Here is a 19,825-nt window from a genome sequence, read left to right as displayed (position 1 = left end):
CGGGGGAGGATTATGCTAATGTGTCCAAACAACTACGTTGAAGGTTGCAACAAAAAGAGAAACAACCAAAGAGGAGAAAGAGGCAAGAGAAAGGACAGATGAAAAGGAGGAAGAAATTCAAGCACACAGTGTGAAATAAATGAGAAAGTCTGGGGGAAGAAGAAAAGCGAGTTGGTTGTTCGGGTTTCCTGTGGTCCAGGGGCAAAGAAGAGAGGGATGCAAGGGCAGAGGGAGGAAAAGATGAAGCAACACATGGAGAAGGAGCGAATGGGGTCCTAATCTTCTCCGCTCCTGCTTTTAGATCAGCTGAGCTCCTGTGGTCCCAGCTGCTTCCTGATTGGCTGCCACAGAGCAGGATGGCGGATTAAAGGACAGAGGGGGTATGCTTCTTTTCTGGTGGTTCACATTGGAGTGTGAACCTGTGAGAGTCCATTTTAACGCTGGTCATTCTCTCCTAATGCATCTAAACGTCTGAATGCTTTTATTTAGGTTTTTGTTTGGTTTCTCCCATGAACACAAGACATTGTCAGGTGCCAATGTTCAGATGATTTGAAAAAACAAATATCACTTGCCAAGTCCTTGCCATGTTTCTGTCTCTGCATACTAAGTGTATGAAGTTCATAGCTACATCTAAGAAAATCTTCAGTTACAAATCTAATTCAGATTTCACAGCTAAGTGGTGAAAATTTGTGAGCTTTCAGAACGTTTGCAGTTACCATGTCCAAACCAAAGTAAGTCAGCATTTCAAACAGGTTTCTATCATTCCTGTGTTACACCCAACAAGTCCTGCTTTCACCTCACTGAAGTCCAGAGGTGCATCTCAGCAGAGTACTCACAACGGCAGAAAATATCCCCGTTTACCTGAGAGCTGTTTATCTGACTTCAATACACACTCATTTCCCAAAGCTCACGGACGTCTGTGAGCCGACAGAAAACCAAACCTCACATGGTGCTTTTAAAAATCACAGAAGACGGAGAGTTTCCTCTTCCGTTTCATCTCATTTCCACCCAGTTCAAGTCCTGCTGGGCAGAAAGCATCTGAGGTCATCCCTGATTAAATTATCCTACCCAATGTAGAAATGGACACACACATTAAGTATACAAGTGGCGGAAATAATTAATCAGATTAATCGTGATTAATCTGACTTTTATTTAAAATCATCTTCAACAAAGCAAGTAAATGATTCAATGTTAATTCGAGTATACAAACTCAAAAAAGGCCATTTGGTGGAAAAAAAACAAAAAAGACATTCATAGAAGTAATAAGGCTAAAAACTGTACAAAAATTATTGCATTTAAGACAAAGAGCACTTTTGTCTGTAAATATGTTTTAACCAAAACTCATAAAGTGACATAGTTTTAGCTTCAACTTATTCGCATTTTTTAACCAATTAATCTATTAATGATCAGAATAAGCAAATTCACCAACTATTAAAATAATTGTTATAAAAAAAGATCCTTATGTTTCAGAAATTGAAAAGCACAGTAAAATAAATAAAAGGATGAACTGATGGATGTGCTGCAAGGAAAGAGAAGGTGAAACATCAGCAAATAAAGTGCCTTATCTGTATCTGTTGCTCTCACCAGTTTTTTTTTTTTTTTTTTTTTTTACATCTGTCTGGATAGATTAATTGCACCAACTTAAAATGCATCACTATGGGGATATGAGTACACCCATTTTGCCCCAGAAGCTATTTCTGACTGCACTGGAAGCAGATGCAACCAAAATTATATCCAACAGAGTCGGTGCTGCAACATCTGACCTGCAGAATGTTGCAAACATGCAGCAAGTCTGGGCTTACACCAAAAGATCCTGACATGAAAAACGTATGAACCGGGCCCAGGATGTTGCTAAGCCCCTCTGGGACAGATCATCAGACCACGGGAGTTTTTCCTACCAAAAAAAAAGATGTTGTGTGATAAACTGCTGCCGGTGCTTGTTTGATCCACGCACCATTTCCTTCTTCACAAACACCAGAACCCCAGAAAAACTCTGTAGTCTAAGAGTTGGCTCTATTGCAGCACCAACTCTTATAAAGACCTGCAAAAAAGAAATACTCTTAATATGAAGGGGTTGAGAGTTTAAGAACAGCATTTTACCAAAATGACATGAATTTCATGTTCATAAAATCCTGTAATTTTCACTTTAGATCTGCTCAAGTTTATTCTATTCAGTTTATTTGAATGGAGCCAATTCACAACAAATGTCACCTCAAGAAACCGTTCTAGAAAAAACATCCAATTTATACAGTATATCGAGGTCAGTTCAGAAATACTCATTAATTATATACATTCCAATTTGATCCTCATTGTTATAAAGTGCAAAAAATGCTAAATTAGTTTACAAAGCCAGTTGATAAAAAGTTACATTTAGTCACTAATGTCACAGTAACCCCTCAATTTGAGCAAGCATGTGGTGGCAATGGGAATGACTCGGAACCGAGCCCAGATTGAATCACCACCTACTGGACTGACTGTTTGAAAAGATGGACCAGAGACGTAAAAACAGAAACACAGAACACTGAAGCAGTGGTTCTGGGATATTAAAGAAAACATACAGAGTTATTTATAGCTGCAGTTTTAGCAGCTTTTCTGAGACACAGAGTTAAACAGAAGATCTGATCATAGCTGAGATTTTGCAATAGGTTCTTAAATTGCCTTGTTAAGTAGAGAGACATGATTAGACACAAAGTGTCTCTCACCTTTAATAAGACACCATAAAATGATCTGCAGGACTTTATCAGTCAATGGCTCCCTCCAACAAAGTGACAGTTAAACAGAAACAGGACAGCAGTGTAGAAGTGTGTGTCTTATAAAGAGACACACCTTGAACTTTAAAAAAAGCCAGATTATTATTGAAGTGATATAAACTCACATTCCCTTAACAGGATGGAATTTGATTTGGTCAATGTGAAGAAATAATCCTGGCTTACAGTGTTTTCTACTGAATTCATTCCCAACTTTGTTCCAAACCATTGTTTATATTTCAATATCATCAGGTATTTGACTTATCCTGCTGTAAATGCTCAGTTCTCCCTCATTTGTACTGCTTATGGTATTCAGAGATTAGCTGGACAAGATAGTGAAGCTTTCACAAACACAAAATGTTGTTTAAAGCAGCAAAAAAAAAGATGATAAGAGAAATCTGTTTGCAGGGATGGTGAGAAAGACATTTGTGATTTATGGAGTTGCCTTCCACATACTCAGAATACAGCAATCCTTTACCGGATGAGGCGTTTGACGTGGCGTACTGCACTAGCTTCTATGGCTGTAGAAAATCATTCCAGTTCTGTTACAGAACTGTCTTTAGCACCAGTCTTGGTTAAATAAAAGGAGCAGCATTACCAACCAATACTAATCAATCCTTGGGGAGGTTACAGCAACAAACTTCACCCTTCCAGCAAGAGAGGCAATGTTTACGGCTTTCTGGTGTGAGGTAAGCAGCTGATCACACTTCTGCAGTCCTGTCTTCCGTCCACGCAGATGTACAGGCCAAAGAGCTGACAGTCTAAATCCAAATAAGTGCCGATTCAAACCAAGATTCCTCACTATGTCTTCTGAATACAGGACAGCGAGATAAAAAGATGAAGAATTCATCTGATCTTATCCAAGCCCATGCTCCCATAAGTCCTCCTTCAACCCAAAACAACAGTTTGAGCAAGAACAGAATAAGGACAGTGGTGAAACATTTAGCTGAGAGCACTAACCATTACATGAACCAGACAACGTTCTGTCCTTCATCACTCTCATTCCACTTCCCCGCGCCTCACAGGCCTCACCATGATTTCATAAGATAACCAGACACACGCAAGCAGCATGCAGTCTTCATTCTCCTTATGGAGGTTTATGGATGTGGTGCATACTGCCAAGAACATAAACATGTCCTCCTCTAATTAAGAAAAGCTTCAAAGCAAAGCAAAGCTCATGTGCTTGGCCAGCCGTCAAATATAAAAAGGCCCTCCTGTATGCCATCCAGCTGTATTTGTAGAAAAAAAATATAATGTAAAGATGGCAAGGCCTTAAATTTTTGATGAACTGCATGAGTTATGTCTTCAATAAATTTAATCAAAACTAATTAGTCTCTTGTCCTTCAGGTGTGCAGCCCAGTTACAAGAGTTTTGACTAGGGAGGCGAAGAAATCCAAACACTTCGATTAACTTTGTGTTGTTATAAATATGTGAATCATTTCAGAAACCGGAATGTTTAATGAGGTGCTCACATTTCATAGTTTTTCAATTTGTTTATCTTGGTTGATCTTTATATCCCTAAATACCAAAGCGAACTCTGGATTGTTGGAACAAGCTGAGAAAGTAAACACAAAAAGTCTGACGGGGTTTCAGACGGTCTACAGTGTTCAGGCACACATCTTTCAGATCAAATGTATTTTTAATGGCACTATGGTGGGTACCATAGATTTTACAAAATTAGATGAAAAATTTCACTGAAATACAGAGATACCTCACACTTTTATACACAGTATATCCACCTATTTAAAAGCAAACTTCAATCTTCTCCATCTTAAATCTGTAACACTGAGATTATTCAATTCTGGACTGAAGTATTGTAAAGCACAGGTCATTTTGATATCTTCAAGTTTTCAAGACTTAAAAAAAGCTGTGAATTGCAGTTTAAAACCTCACACAGATCCAGTTTGAAACTCTGATCTCAGGACGTCTAGATGCCAAAAAAGCTGCAAAGTCAACTAAAAATATCTTAACATGTTTATATGAGAGTTCATTGCAAAAAACAAAAAAAAATCTAGTTGAGATGTGGTAATTGAAAGATGAAATGATGCACATTAAATATAAAACAGAAAGAATAAAGTTATTGTTTAAACATTGTGACTGTCTTTGTGTTTGAGATGAATAAGAAATGAAGTCTGGAAACAATACATCTTCCCATGATGGAGAATAGAAGAAAGTTCAACAGAGATGTTTTGATTTTAATTCTCTAACTTCAACAAACCAGCTTCAGAAGCAACATAATCGGCCATCATTGGTTAACTTATGGCTCCATTCAAACACCACTGATCTACCAACTAACATACTTCATGTTTATTTGGATTTTGCTCAAGTTGAAATAGAAAAAAATATAATTTTGTATTTAGTTTAAGTCAACCGTAAATAATTATTTTAACTGCAATACTGTCAAAGTGTCGCAAACAGTATAACCCAGAGCTAACACATTTCCTCCATAATACTAAAGGTCAGCAAGAATTTAAAGCTAAAAAAAATTGTTTTCTTTTCCTCCTTTATACAACAATAAAAGGATTGCAGCCAAGATGCACACCCTGGAAACACATCGGTATGGACCCTTAAGTTTAAATCGTCTGCCTGAAAGGGTAAATTTATGGCCATCAAGCAAAGCTCTCTGCAGCCAGTGTGGTCCAGTACAAACAGGGCCGACGGTACAGGAGGTTTACGGGGAGAACACATGGCTGTAAAGTCCATTTCCTCCTCACCCACCAGGAGCTCTGAGAGAGATGGAGTATGCTAATGATCACTGTTCCAGATCACTATACTTAAAGTACATTTGCACACACACACGCGCGCGCGCACACACACAACATGATGAAGATTTTTAAATAGTCCTCGTAGTCCCTCATCACCCTTTTTTTCCAATCCATCTTCGGTCTCTCTACAGCTATGAAATTTTATCTGGTAGAACACAAACACAAACACACACACACACAAACCACATCTTTAAACTGCACTATTTCCACATGATTTCCACATTGTAATTAGATCGCTTCATAAAGACGGTCAGCCTTTGCTCCCATCCTCCCCACTTCCACACACACACACAAACACACGCATTCCTGCTCTCTGTTTCAAGACAGTTGTACTCTGTCTGGAAATTGGTAAATTGGTATAAATGATAAACATATTAAAGTTCAAAAAAAGTCTGGATGCCACACACTACACTGCCTCAATTCAGCAGAAAAGACACGGCCCTCTGTGCTTCCCTGTGTGTGTTCATTGTGATTGGATATTCTCACGGTCACACAACTTTACCGATCAGCCTTGAGGAGAATCACTCTCCATCCTCTGAACTGAAGCTGCACCTCTGAAAATTCAATTCTTCCATGTTTTTACAGAACCTTCCTGAAAACCATAAAATTTAACTCTTCACTTTTACGATTGGACTCGGTTAACTCAATCAGTGTGATAGAAGCCGTTTCCTCAAAAATACTCACTTTTCTGTGCTCTGCGATGTTTTCGCAGTGAACCGCACAAGCAATTTCTTTCATTTTCAGAATGCAAAAGGAAATTAATTTAACCTTTTTTTTAAAATCTGCAAATATACACAAGCTCAGTTAAAATGTTATTCATGAATTCAAAGATTTTAGTCGGAAATTGTATTTTCTTGTTTATACCGTCCACAAAAAATTTAATTCCATACCTAAAACATGCTTAGGTGTGTTTGTTTAGATCTATTTATTTGAAATATTTCCATTCTGGAGCATGAAGCTATTTCATAGAAAATTTATAAAATTATTGTTTCCACTTTTGTCTTTGTTGTTTGTTGGCATGTCAAAGTTTTGGTCTTTTGAAGGTTCTATCTCATTTCTTTTTCTATCCTCAGTTCCCCAAGTTTGGAGTAAAACAGACTTCAAATCACTTCATTCACTTCAAATTAATCCTTAACAAATGTTGCGTTCAAAGCCAAGAAACCTCCAATACTCACAATCTACTTAACAAGAAAAAAAGAACACCTGAAAGCCAATAAAAGAAGAATGTTTAATAGTTTTACTGAGTAAATTGAGCATTAAAATGGAAACTACTAATGGTCCCAGGCTAAACGAGCTCAAGATTTTGTTCATGGAAAAAAATGTTTATATATAGCTTGGACTCGAAGGAGTTATCACTAATTTCTTCAATTGTTTGTTGGCAAGCATAACTTGCTGAAGATTTTTTTTTTCTTTTCAGTTTTACAATTGTAACAATGAATGTAATAAATTCTGATGGGTATACTGCTGTGATCAAACAGCATTACTGAGAAACAGAATGAATGCCTTCGACATGAGGGCTGCTGTTACAAGATTGACTGGAGTCGTCCAAGCGAGTGATCGTCCGACCACGGAGCGATAAAGCAGGGAATCGATCTTACAGTACTAATGGATTAGGAAGGTCTAGGTAGATGCCCCGATATCTGTCAGCTGCTTCCATGTGTCTCTTTAAATAAGTAACGCACTGCAAATCAATACGTGGCAATCGGACTCACTAAACATTCAACTGGCCTGAGATCAATAACACTTAGCATTCCCTCTGCTAAATCCTAACAAGCTTAATATGACAGAAGAAGAGTGATGGAGAGAGAATACTGATCTGCAAACTTCTGAGAGGTCGAGGAAGTGCCCAACAAAAAAGGGCAGCATCTACCCATCTGCTCAAAGAGCGAGCAGCGACGAGAACAAAAAAGGCCCTCGCATCGACGTTTCCCATCGATACACAGAAGAGCAAAAGAAGAGCACCGGAGATCTCCTCCACTTGACAAACTGACATGCTCTGCAAGAAAATACTCCCGTCTGCCTCCGCTGCCAAGACTCCCCTCCAGCCAAAATTTATCTGGTGCCAGAAGTCACTCAAGCATTTGTTTTGTGTGCGTTTTGTGCATCCACAATCTCCCTTAGAAATCGTACCTTCCAAACCAGTCAGTGTTTTACTGGGGAAAGATTGGATCAATATCAGGTCAATTTCCATATTTTTGTTAATGTTTTTTTAATATACTATGTAAAAAAACGACTGAGCACATTTTCATATGCACAGCAAATTTAAAACGTTGCCAAGAACAGCCAAGTCTAGGCAGTCTTGAGGTAGTTTAATGCCTTGCTCAAAGGCCCAGTACATAATGTTCCAAAGAAAAACGCAGGTCGCGTCGTAAATATTTCACATTTAATTTAAAATTATACCAAATATCTCAAGTAAATTTAGCATTAAAAACAGAACTGGGGTTCCTATAATTTCCATTTTATTGTTTATTTGCATAGTGATCAAAATTTGCCTGGTACCAAACAATAATATAAAAAGCTTTGATCATCAGATTTATTTCGACAAAATCTTCCACATGCACTTTAATATGCAGATATTCAAAGCATTTGTTACAAAAAAAAAAAAATTTTGAGCTAGAGTTTTTGCGTTTTTAACAGCTGGACTAAAATCATGATCTGGGTTTAGTGTAAGCAGAAGCAATACAAGAAAGGAAGCTTCAATTTAGCACCTAGAACCCACAACTGTGACAACTAGTTCCAGATTTGTGATGTACAACATTCCTACCAGTAAAATTATCTGGAAATATTAGTTTCATCTGTTTGTTTCTGACAAAATTACACTGGGAATGTGCCACTAATCAACTGATCTGCCAAAAAACAAACAGGACAAACTGATCCATCTATGAAGTATCTGTCCAATACTTTGTCAAAACGTCCTGTACGTTCTGTTCTAACGATGATCAAAATAAATACAGAATTCATTTTAACACAATAAAACTAGCCAACACCAATTAATCAGATTTTTGTTGCATTTCAGTCCAATATATAATCATCTCATCCTACTTTTGATATTTTATGCTTAGGGTGCTGCAGCAAGGGCTGCAAGAGAGAGAGAGAGAGAGAGAGCCCAGAATATTGCAAATACATCATCATTGTAAGATTATTGTGTGCAATATTCACATCATAAAGGACTGTTTGGAGAGCAATAATTGTTGGCCAAGACATTCCAAGTGTTATGAACATGTATTTTACACAGTAATGTAACATTTAGCCAGTTGGACATGGTCTCATGGCAGCAGATGTTCATACAGGACATAAATGACACTCCCCGAAATAAAGCGCACAGAGCGAAAAAGCAGACATGAGAAAGAGAGGAAAGAGGAAATTAGGCGTACGCCAAGACTTAAGACTTAAGTTGAACCCATTTAGAAGAGAAAGTTGGACCACAAGCAAAAACTCACTGCATCCGTCCTCGTCGCTGTGGTCTCCGCAATCATTGTCTCCGTCACACTGCCACTGGGCCGGAATGCAGGTACACTCCCCGAACGCGCTGACCGCACACGTGAAGTGGTTCCTCCCGCACGAACAGTCAGCACTGCCCTGAATACCTGCAAAAGACCAGAAATAAAGGTTACAGTTCATGCGACATGAACAGGAGATACGAATCGTTTGCTTTAGTCATAATTTCTAAACAGTTTGACTCTGTTCTACAAACCATAATGAGTGAAACAAAGGAGTTGCAGAAAGCATCAGACGTCAAAGATGTTTAAAGTTACAAGATGGCAGTAAATCTCAATAATATTGTAAAAATTGATTTTTACCCTCCTCTCCCCATACGACATGTTTTTATCTGAAGCAGTAAACAATTTAATAACTCTGCAGAGGTTCATAACATCCTGATTTATGACATCTGCAGTTAGAAATTTCTGAAGAAAATCACAGATGTTTTTATGAATTGATGCTTTCTAGCAAAAAACATTTATATTTCTCCAAAGGTGCAAGACCTTATCTGGTAAATGGACAGATGAGCAACAATTTCTTGCCTTAATTAATTTATTCGTCATAAAGAAATGATCAAATATAGAATTTTTTTTCTTTTCTGATCTAGCATAAAATTAGATTTATGTTGGTAAAGAAGTGTCTTTAGAGTGTGTTGTTTTTCAGGGAGCCGCACCATAAGTAATAAACGTAAGCATTAAATGTTAACACTTAAGTCTTCAACGTAAGTGTAAAAGAAAAGAGTTTGGTTTTATTTGAATTAGAGATGTAATGAGAGATCTTGCAATATTAAAAAAACAATATTTGTCAGTCTGTCCCACAACGGACTGTCCAACTGTGATTGAATCCCAACTATCCAATCACAGTCAGGATGTGACATCATCATAAAAACAGGTGGACGCTCCTGTTTTTATGCTCCTGTTTTTCACTTTCTTAAGTTTAGAAAGTGATGCTTCACACTTGACAGTCTGATGAAACTCTTATTTTGAAGATAAGGATGTTCTCAAGTTGCCGATACAAACTTTTAGAAGCATTGCCCAACAACAACACTGAAGCAGAAGGCACCTTCCACTGATCTGCTACGCAACACTGCAGAAAAAAATAACTGACAGACACCACATGAATTAACTGTCAGCACTGTGACATAAACAGTGTGACAATACATGTGGATGCTGCAGATGCTTTTCCAGATGATGTGCCTTCTGAGACAAGATGAAAAGCAGCACTTGGTGATTTACAGACTTTTTTCCCCATCTTAAGCTTAATCATTGCAAAACAAAAACAGAAATGTAGGACAAAACGGATGGCTTACAGTGACATAAGTGACAATTATTAATGAGCTTTGAGTGTTGCAAATTTATAAACTAAATCAGACTGCAAGTCACTGACATGGCCAATAAATGATCAATGAATATAAATGATCAATGAGTAAAACAAAGCGTAAAACCTAAAAGTTCTTTCTAGTGTGCAACATCAGGAGGATTCTGCTTTTAGGTAATCTAGTTTTAGATGTATTTTCATTTTTAATGCTTGAGATTTTATGTATAGTTTGTCAATAGAACTGTATTTGTCAAAAGTAAAGAGTGAAAAATCCTGAAAAATCTGTCAAATTCAGCGTATGCGCCATTTCCATGTGCAGCAAATCTATAAAAAAAACAGCAATTGTGTAATAAGCAATAAACATCCTATGGTATACCAGTTTTGTATGTGCAGAAATTGAACAGCTTCCCCCGAAATGATAAAAAAGCCAAATGCACACCGATGGTTCTCCAACACTTAGCCACAGCAACAAAAACAACAACAACAAAAAAAAAAACACCACATGATCACACACATCACAGCAATGCTAGACCATGAGATGGAACAAATAAAAGTTTCCCCGTTTTGCTCTCACTTTGAAGTCCATTAATGGCCATCTGTGTGTGTTTGAGTGTCAGTTTAGCTGAAACTGGCCGGCCACAACCCAAAGTTCTTGGAGCATGTGTGTGTGTGTGTGTGTGTGTGTGTGTGTGTCTGTGTGTGTGTGTGTGTGCGTGTGTGGTTCCTGGCCTCTTCACAAAGGCATCAGTCAACCCAGGAGGGCCTGGCAGGGAGAGCTCAGTAAGCTTCAGATCCCTCCCACAGCACTAAATTAATGGCCTCTTTCTATTCATTTCCCTCTCTCCGTCTCTTTCTCCTCTTTCCACCATCCTTTCTTCACATTTGCCCCCCACCCCCTAAGTTGCCTCCCTTCTTTTCTCCACTCCCCCCCTCTTCCCGTCCCCTTGTTTCCAGAGTTCCCCACTAATGGGAGTGAAACGGGGATGGCGTCATCGGAGTCTTCCTGTCTTTAAACTTGTCTTTCTAATTTTCTAGCACAGTCTGTAATTCCTCAAGTCTCCGACCCTCGGGCCGTGGCGTTTACCTCGTGAGAGACAACAGAGGACTAAGAGACAGCACTAACGTCTCCAACAAGTTTTTGGCATTTGTCAGCACAGCCTGTTTAGCTTAGACCGTAGAGTAGTAAGCTCTGCTCAATTTGTAACGTTGAGCTAAGTGCGTGTGGGTTTCATAGCGCTAAATTAGAGTCTGTGAGATGGAGCAGAAGTCTTGTCAACATGAAGCCACATCACATGACTTGCATTTGTCAGACATGCTTTAAAAAGCAGAGGTCACTAGGTCTGACCAGAACCAAAGAAACCTACGGAGCCCAGCAGGAAGCCACCAACCACACCGTGCAAAAAACGTACATTAATTATTCTAAAGCGGTATGGAATCATTGTGGCGATATTACAGGATGCCACCTGCCAGAGGGAAAACTCTAAACACTTTCAACAGAGAAAATTGAAGGATGAAGCACTGGTTTTCCCCACAGCTATAGTGGGAGGTAGAGTTAATGATTCTTAAAAGTAAAAAAAAATAAAACAACCAACAAAACTAACAGACGAGTCACAAGCACAACAGCATCAGAGAAAATCAGAGGTGATTCAATCCAATTTTTTTATCACAATGTCAGAATTTAAAGGACAGCCGATAGAACTTCTAAATCAAATCATCAAATGTTCAATGACATCCACATAAAAGCAGGTTGTGGAAGACCCACAGTGCTTCAGAAACACATAAATACAATTTCAAAGTCGGCCTTCTATCACCTGACCAACATTTCCAGGTTTAAAGGACTAACGTCCCAAAGAAGGTCTTGAGGAACTCATCCATGCGTTTATCTTTAGTCAAACTGATTACTGCAACAGTGTCTGCCGAAAAGGTCAATCAGACAGCTGCAGCTGAACCAGAACGTTCTGCTCACATTCTCGCCGTTTTGTGGAAAATAGAAAAAAATTGAAGTTGCAAAAGAAAAGAAAAGTGGCAAATTGTCAGAAACTGTGACATCATGGTTCGGTCTTGAGACTTTATTAGAAATAATTACAAGTAATACAATTAGAAATCAAAAAATTCTAAAAGGACCAGAATATTATCTGCCACGACCGATAATGGGAGAAGAAAATTAACACAGGAAGCAAAAACAGACAGTTTGGGCATACATTTATAGTTTCCTAAACCAGACAGACATACCTTTATCTTTATTAACGATAACTAAAAAAAAAAAAAAAAAAAAAAACAACTACTGAGAAAGCAAAGGGAAGATTATCAGCACGCAATAGATTGTTACGCAAGGCTGCAGACACACAGACTCTGCAGCAGCCAGACCCGGCAGCCCAGCGCCTTTGGAGAGCGCCAGCGTGACAAGCCTCTGATGCATCACAAAGATAACAGATCACAAGCGAGGCTTTTTTCGTAGACACAGGAGGTCACTTTGTGCTGTAAATGCAGGTCTAGCAACAAACTATCGAAATATCAAAACACCGTTCACGTGAAACATGAACAGAAGAATTGCCTCAGCTGTTTGTTCACTGATGCGATGTTTGGATTTTCTTTTAACAAAAGAAGGTGAGCTGGGAGAACTGAAAGTAAGGATCAGAGACAAAGGCCCAAGGTACGGCATCAACACCGTATCTTTTTGAAGTTGTGTTTTTTCCTTGTCCAGTTTCAAAACGGTGCTAAGAGAAACAATTCCTCTTATGAATTTATTTTATCTTTACCTTTTTGTTCTGCTTACATGGTCCAGATCATTGAACAAGTTTCAATATCAGACAGTCTGAGTCGATACAAATGCATCTTTCAAGTTACGTCATTATAAAGGGTAGCAGACTAAATAAACCAACCTGGCACAATAAAAACTTGCTCCCTAAATCTAATTCTGTAAGTGGCTGTGCAAAGCTTGGCAGCACTAACTGCCATCAAGCATTCGTGGCAATTACCAACAAATATTTTGCCTTTTTGTGAAGGAATGCTGTTCGACTTTGCAGAATTCCTCAAGTCAGCCATTCTGGAGGGTTAAAGCATAAATTGTTTGATTAAGGGCAAGTCACAGCATCTCAACCAGGTTATGTTCAGACTCATCCTGGTCCTCTCCAAACCTGCACATTGTTTTTGAGGGTTGCTTGAGCAACTAAGAGGTGGACTTGCTGGTGTTTTATGGACATTAATCATCCTCATAAAGTAACAACCAGATACTGTTCTTCAGGATGTTATGGCAGAAATTCATGATTTCCTAATTATAATGAATGAATTTGTTTCTCATTCTTTTCTGATTTTCTTTAACTGGGGTTTGCCTTGTTGTTCTTCATTAAAGTTTTATCCCACGTTATCGTGTCAGACGGGTTCTATTTAAGGAAGTTCTTGATTCTACACATCTGACTGTAATCAAGTATTTCCGTGGCTAAAAATGTAACCAAAAGTTACATAAATCATGGCAGTTGATGATTTATGCAGCAAGTGTGGCAAATATGTGCCAAGTTGGTTTGAATGGCTAGTTTACCTTTAGCAAAAAAAATTAATAAAATAAAATATCTTTGAAAAAATGCTTTCTGTTTTGACTGGCTATTTTGTTCCATACTAAAAGTCATTTGATTTCAGGAATTAAATAGATTGTGTTTGATTTTAAATCACCAAAGAAGTTGTTTTTTTTTTTTTTTTTTACTAGTGAGTAACGTTATGCCACCTGAATGCCAAGCGAGTTTAGAAAAACGCTGACAGAAAACATTTGGTTTCAAAAAGAAATAAGCACCAAGGAGGTGGGCTGACAGCAACCCCAGTGATATATTACACTAATTTCTCCAAATCCCTCCTCTGCAGAGCCCAACAGCTGGACAGTAAGGCCCAATGCTCACTTTCAGTAATTTGCTAATGCTCACTGAATCAAAAACACATAAGAGTGAGTTTGCATGTTTGAGACTTGGTGTGTCTTTATCTGCTGTGTGCAGTCACGCTTTAAGTTCAAGACAGCATCCAGAGGTGAAAAAGAAAGCACAGACCACCAATGATCACTCACTTCTCCTTCTCAACACCCTAAACTGTCCGACCAGGCCTGGTGTGAAACAAGACAGGTGGTCTCCCAAAGGTTAATGCAAAAGATGAACCCACAAACCCAAACTGACATCACATTTAAACCTGACCCACCGACAGGAAGAGCCAGAGTTCTTTGACTGAGACCAGCCTGGAGCTGCCACGACGTAGGAGAGCTAACCAAATGCTATTCAAGGTCTGTTCCAGCATTTCTTTATTTGCTCTGGCTAAATGGTTAAATAATAAGTGTTAAGAGTTGAAGAGGGAGCAAGGAGGCCAAAAAACACAATGGTAACCCAGCCCAGAGAGCGGGTGGCCACACGCTTTAAATGATGTCAAAAGGCTGCCAGTTAATTAGGCATGGACCTCCCGTGAGACTACCTGGAGGGTCGGCGCTGCGTCTCCCCGACAGCGTGTCAGAAGACTGCTGTAAAAAGGTGATAAGAGGGAAATTTCAGCATCAGGGACAATGAGAAGGCAATGACAGGAGCACGGAAGGAATGAGTCAACCCTTTTGTCTGTCCTCCATCCTCTGCTGGCATTGAGCTGTAAAGGCGTAGCTTCAGAGAGAGACAGCTGCATCTCAGCGTGTCAGCAACTGCTTGGCCCTCACTGTCCCCAACCTGCTGCATTCAGCCTCACAGCACAGCGTTGCGCAGCGCTGCACACCGAGAATGGACACAACTGGCGTCCCGCGTCTCTGTCGGCCAACAGTGTTCAACATTCGTCACTTATCGCAGCGTGAGTGTGCTGGCAAAGTGCGGCGGATGGCCGAGCACGTCGACAGGAAGGCTGCTCACCTGCAGTAACCGTCACTCACAAACCATAATGAGCCTGTGAAATTCTGTGTTTCAGATTTCTCAGCCAGAGACCAATGACAGAATTCACACAAGATTTCCATTGTCGTTTTTTAGGAATAGATTTTGCAAAACAGCACAGGCACCTCAAAGAAACAAAGCATTTCATTTGGAGGTTTCATAAGAATCAAGCAATGGAAATCACAGCAAAGCAGAAGAGATGAAACAGCACTGGGGATGACCCGATACAAACCATATGCCTCTTACAGGTGTTGAAGTTTGCACAGTGTTAAGTAGAATGTTTACTTTGGGAGAAACATCTAATTTAGAACTGTACAACTGGTTGTCTAAAATTATTTTTGAAAAAAAGATGTTCTGAGACAGTGGTAATGTGGAATAAATGAACATGTAGATGAGGAATTGATTGTTTTGAGCTCTACTTCTTCCACCAAAGGCAAATAAACGTGACGTTTATTCATCTGTTCAGATCTGCTTTGCTATTTGAGGGGCTTTCCAGAAACCAAATTTGTTTTGTTTTTTTGGAAACAGTTGTTCAAAGTATGCACAACCTAGATATCTGTATCGACTAAGATATTAAGAAGTGTATGCTTCAAGATCAGTGATAGGATTCCGTCATATCATTCTCCTGCTGCCTTGTAGCATCACAGTGATGCCCCTCCCCCACCTGCTGCTGCTTACTGCTGGTTAGTTGGCTGAGATAATGCTACAAAGTCAAATTTCACAGTTTAGAAAAATTAGTTGTACGTTCACACAAACATGGATGGTCATGCTATGAAACCTGAAGATACTCGTTTTTCTTCTCCGTTTTAAATTAAAAATGAAATCAAGTTACACATTTTTGGCTTAAACTTGCCATGAAACTCAAAATCAACAGTGTGATCATCTAATTTTGGCCCAGGCCAAAATCAGAAGTATAAAACAGCTCTTAAGCATTCACTCATCTATACAAATGAGTAAAAGCACATGGACATGTTTTATAAGAACAAAGCAGAAGTTCTTAAAGTATTTGTAACCATTAGGTTTTAAATAAATGTGGCAGAGTAGAAAACTGCTTTGAGTTCTTCAGATATTATGTAGACCCAGGGTATTGCTCATTATAACACCTGCAAGCTGATTCCGACACCCACATTTTCCAGTAACTAAATTCCTTGTGGTTGCGATGTCTGGAGGTTAGGCTGACCTAACAACAAAGTATCAGCCTAACGCACTTAGGAGCTAAACAGCTCATCCTTCCTGCCAGCCCCCCTCCTCTGCACCGGCTCATCTCCACCTATTAATTTAGCCAGTGAAGGTTAAGCCACCCTGATGTGATGAGCCAGAAACCACAGTGACACATGTTGAGGTTCACCGAAGGAAAAAAATTAATAAATAGAAGACACGACTTTGAATAGAAAAAAAACAACTTAAAACTTTAAAGAGCACATAAACAAAGAACCAGTCAAACGAGTTTAGAGCTGATACCAAATCTTCAAAGGACTGTAAAAATAAATTCCATTGCTGCCTTGCCATGACAACCTCCTCCCTCCTGGTGTGCTCCGTTGTGTACACACACACACACACACGCACGCAAACACACCAGCGTCCGATATTTGAAGGAGTCGATCCAGCAGCAGGGTTCTTTTCACGCCTGCTCATCTCAGACTTTCATTAAAACTTCAGCCTTATCACACTGCAGGACTCAATCACTTCCTAACAACATAACTCAGCAAGAGAACATGACCGTGTGCGCGTGTGTGTGTGTGTGTTGCTGGCTTGCCTTTTAAGGCCAGAGCATAGCAACACTTCTTTAACCACAATGAAAACCGATTCACGTTGCTTGATTAACTCAAGTAATGACAAACACCTTTAAACAGATCAGTGACTATTAACCCAAGTCCAAGTCAGAGGCCTGAGAGCAGATGCTTTTTTATTCACTTGAAATAAACCAAAAGAACATAATTACGCACATGGCGATGTATCATTATCTTGCTGCTGAGGGTTATAAATTAAAGACCAATAAACAGGAGTTGTATACAAGTTAACATTCATACACACACACACGCACGCACACACACACTTTGTTGTCCACAGCCAGAGCCGCCATCTCTCTGAAGTCACTTCAAAGATAGCAGTAAGTTGGCCTGAGTTGACTGAATGGTTGCTGGACAAACATGTGGATCGGCAACCAGAACAGAAATACACAAGAGGGAGAAAAAAAATTACAACTCTCAAACTTGCAGCTTTCCGAAATGTTTATACAAGGGGGGGGGATGAAGGCGGGAGAGGTGCAAACATGCACCACTAAAACGTTTTATTTTCCTCTGCCGTCAGCCTTTTGTGATGACTCTGGCAGCTGCCCACTGTACTTTTGTGGCTCTGGGACTTCCATGTGTGCCTCTATGTAATATGCCCAACTTGAATGACACAATAAATACTATGCATTTATAATCTAAAGGGTAAAAATGCACAAAGTAGATGCATCATAACTGCTTCCATTTGTGCTCCCAGAGTAAGGCTGGGAGTCGATCAAAGGAAAGGCTGGCTGGTCAGTTGTGATGCAGATAATGACGGTTCAACACAGGCAAGAAAGATGAAGAGTCATAAGCCAGTTTGGGAGAGTGGTAGTGGTGGTTCTATGGAGAGTGAGTGAGAAAGAAAATGTTCAGAAAGGAATCAGAGTTGTGTTGGGTGGGCAAAGAGACCCTTTATATGAACCACTGAGATGAAGAGGCTGCTTCTGGGGGGGAATAAAAAACAGCAGAGTATTAGAACACTAACAAACAGCTAAGCATTGAAATTTTAACAGAACTCTTTACATATCCTCCAGATTTACACATCTTTACTGATGAAGTGTCACTGCAGATCTGCGAGGAACCTGAGACATTTGGAGCATAAATCCATGTATTGGTTTTGGTGCGTATGGGATTGTTTATGTGTGTGGGTGGGTGTCTGTGTGCAAGAGGGTGCATGCATGCATGCGTCAAACCCCACAATGTAAACACAGCAGAGCTCTGAGCTCTGCCTCTGGCTGTGAACATTAGACTTGCTGCACAATGTGCTGAGTGAGCACTTGGTGTCCGAGCTCTCTCTAATCCACAGATTGACTCTTTGGCCAATCGACTCCCCAACACACACACACACAAGCAGAGACATGCGCATACAACTTTCCACCATCCTGGATTTAAACCCCAAATTCCACCAGCCGAGGCCTCTGTTCGGGGCCAGAGCTTCCTCAGCTTAGTGTTTTCATTCACAGAACAGCTCACATCCAGATCAGACGCAGCTTTCAAGTTGCTCGTGTCATTTTTGGGCTGATAGAGATCATTTCTTAAGATTATAAATAACTAAAATTCTTTTTTTTTTTTACTTTGTATTCATTTAACAGTTGATAATACAATAAATGTGGTGAAGGATTCTTGACAGAGGCAGGACTAGACCTGTTGCAATAAACAATAAATCAATTAATCACAAAATAAATTAAAACAAGCTCAATTTCCATTTCCATGATTTATCATTTTACTCTTTTTTTTCTCTTTTCTTTCTCTTCCAAAACTTTTTTTGAAGGACAATTTTGCATGCAGTGGTGTCACAGTTGATTTTATTTGTCGTTTCTGTTGTTCCGTTTATTTATTTTGGATATTTCAAATGACTCCCATTTCCAGTGTTAAATGTTCATTAAAATGTAGTTTATTGATCCCTGTGAACATGATCTGGCATTATTATTATACCATCATATCACCTGAAAAATGATCTCAAAACAACATTATTGTTAATCGCAATAACTTCTGGGACAATTCATCATCAAACACAATTTGTTGTCATGACCAGCCTATCGTACTTTTGAATACAACTGAAAATCAAGGGATTACAATATTATCACTATTCTATCGAATAACTGAAAATGTCCCTAACCTCTGATTGTTTTGTAAATGTAGGTAGATAAAGAATATAATCAATGTGATAACGTCACTGGAAGGAGCTCCAATAGTAGCAACAACAAGAGTGGAAGGTGTTGTATTTCTATTGGTTATTTAAAATCCCTAGACCCTTTTGGCATCCTTCTGGCCATTCATAAATCCCACGTGGAGACAGAGATATCCCCCACAGCTGAGTTTTCAAATTAAAGCAAGCGGTGCAGGACGGCAGGAGGTGCCATGTAGTATCAATGTCAGAAAACCTGGCAGAAGTTTCCCCGTATCACCGATTTCAAAACTATAATAGTATCTCACCTTCTCACTCTTCTCATAAGACATAATTTGAGTCCTGTTCACAGCTTTTAAATCTTGCTGCTGGATGTTTGTCGTACCTACACCCCTCCTCTGACCAGCAAAACGGGCTTGCCCCTATGCAAGTTAGTTGATGCGGGCGTTTTACTTCCTCGCCTGATGAGTCAGGCTGACTTCTACGCTTTTTGTCACTTTAGAGAACACAAGGAAAAGGCAAAAGGTTGTCTTAACCCTGCCTCCAAGTAGCTTTCCCACATACTTTATTCAAAAGCAGCACTGTGCTCTGTGATCGAAACACTACACATTTAATTTGCTGTGTCAATTGTGATTTGATATACAGTACAGCTCGACTAGCAAGGTGTACCTAATAAAATGGCTAGTGCGTCTAACCATTTTCCAAAAATCCTCAACCAAAGCCTAATAATATA

At 39.3% G+C, this 19,825-nt stretch overlaps 1 protein-coding gene across 3 annotated transcripts in view; it reads right to left on the bottom strand.

Moving 5' to 3' along the window:
• Positions 1–19,825, bottom strand: part of lrp4 (low density lipoprotein receptor-related protein 4) — a 111,812-nt gene that overhangs the window by 55,116 nt on the left and 36,871 nt on the right. For all 3 annotated transcript variants that reach the window (XM_017304055.2, XM_017304054.2, XM_008405945.3), the window contains exon 2: positions 8,953–9,099. In XM_017304055.2, the coding sequence (XP_017159544.1) occupies positions 8,953–9,099 (147 nt within the window). The remainder of the gene's footprint in view (positions 1–8,952; positions 9,100–19,825) is intronic.

Source organism: Poecilia reticulata, chromosome 3 (genome assembly GCF_904066995.2).
Source record: "Poecilia reticulata chromosome 3, P_reticulata-male-v2, whole genome shotgun sequence".
Classification (NCBI taxonomy): domain Eukaryota; kingdom Metazoa; phylum Chordata; class Actinopteri; order Cyprinodontiformes; family Poeciliidae; genus Poecilia; species Poecilia reticulata.
Note: the sequence above shows the minus strand (reverse complement) of the source record. Positions and strands in the feature narration are given on the sequence as shown.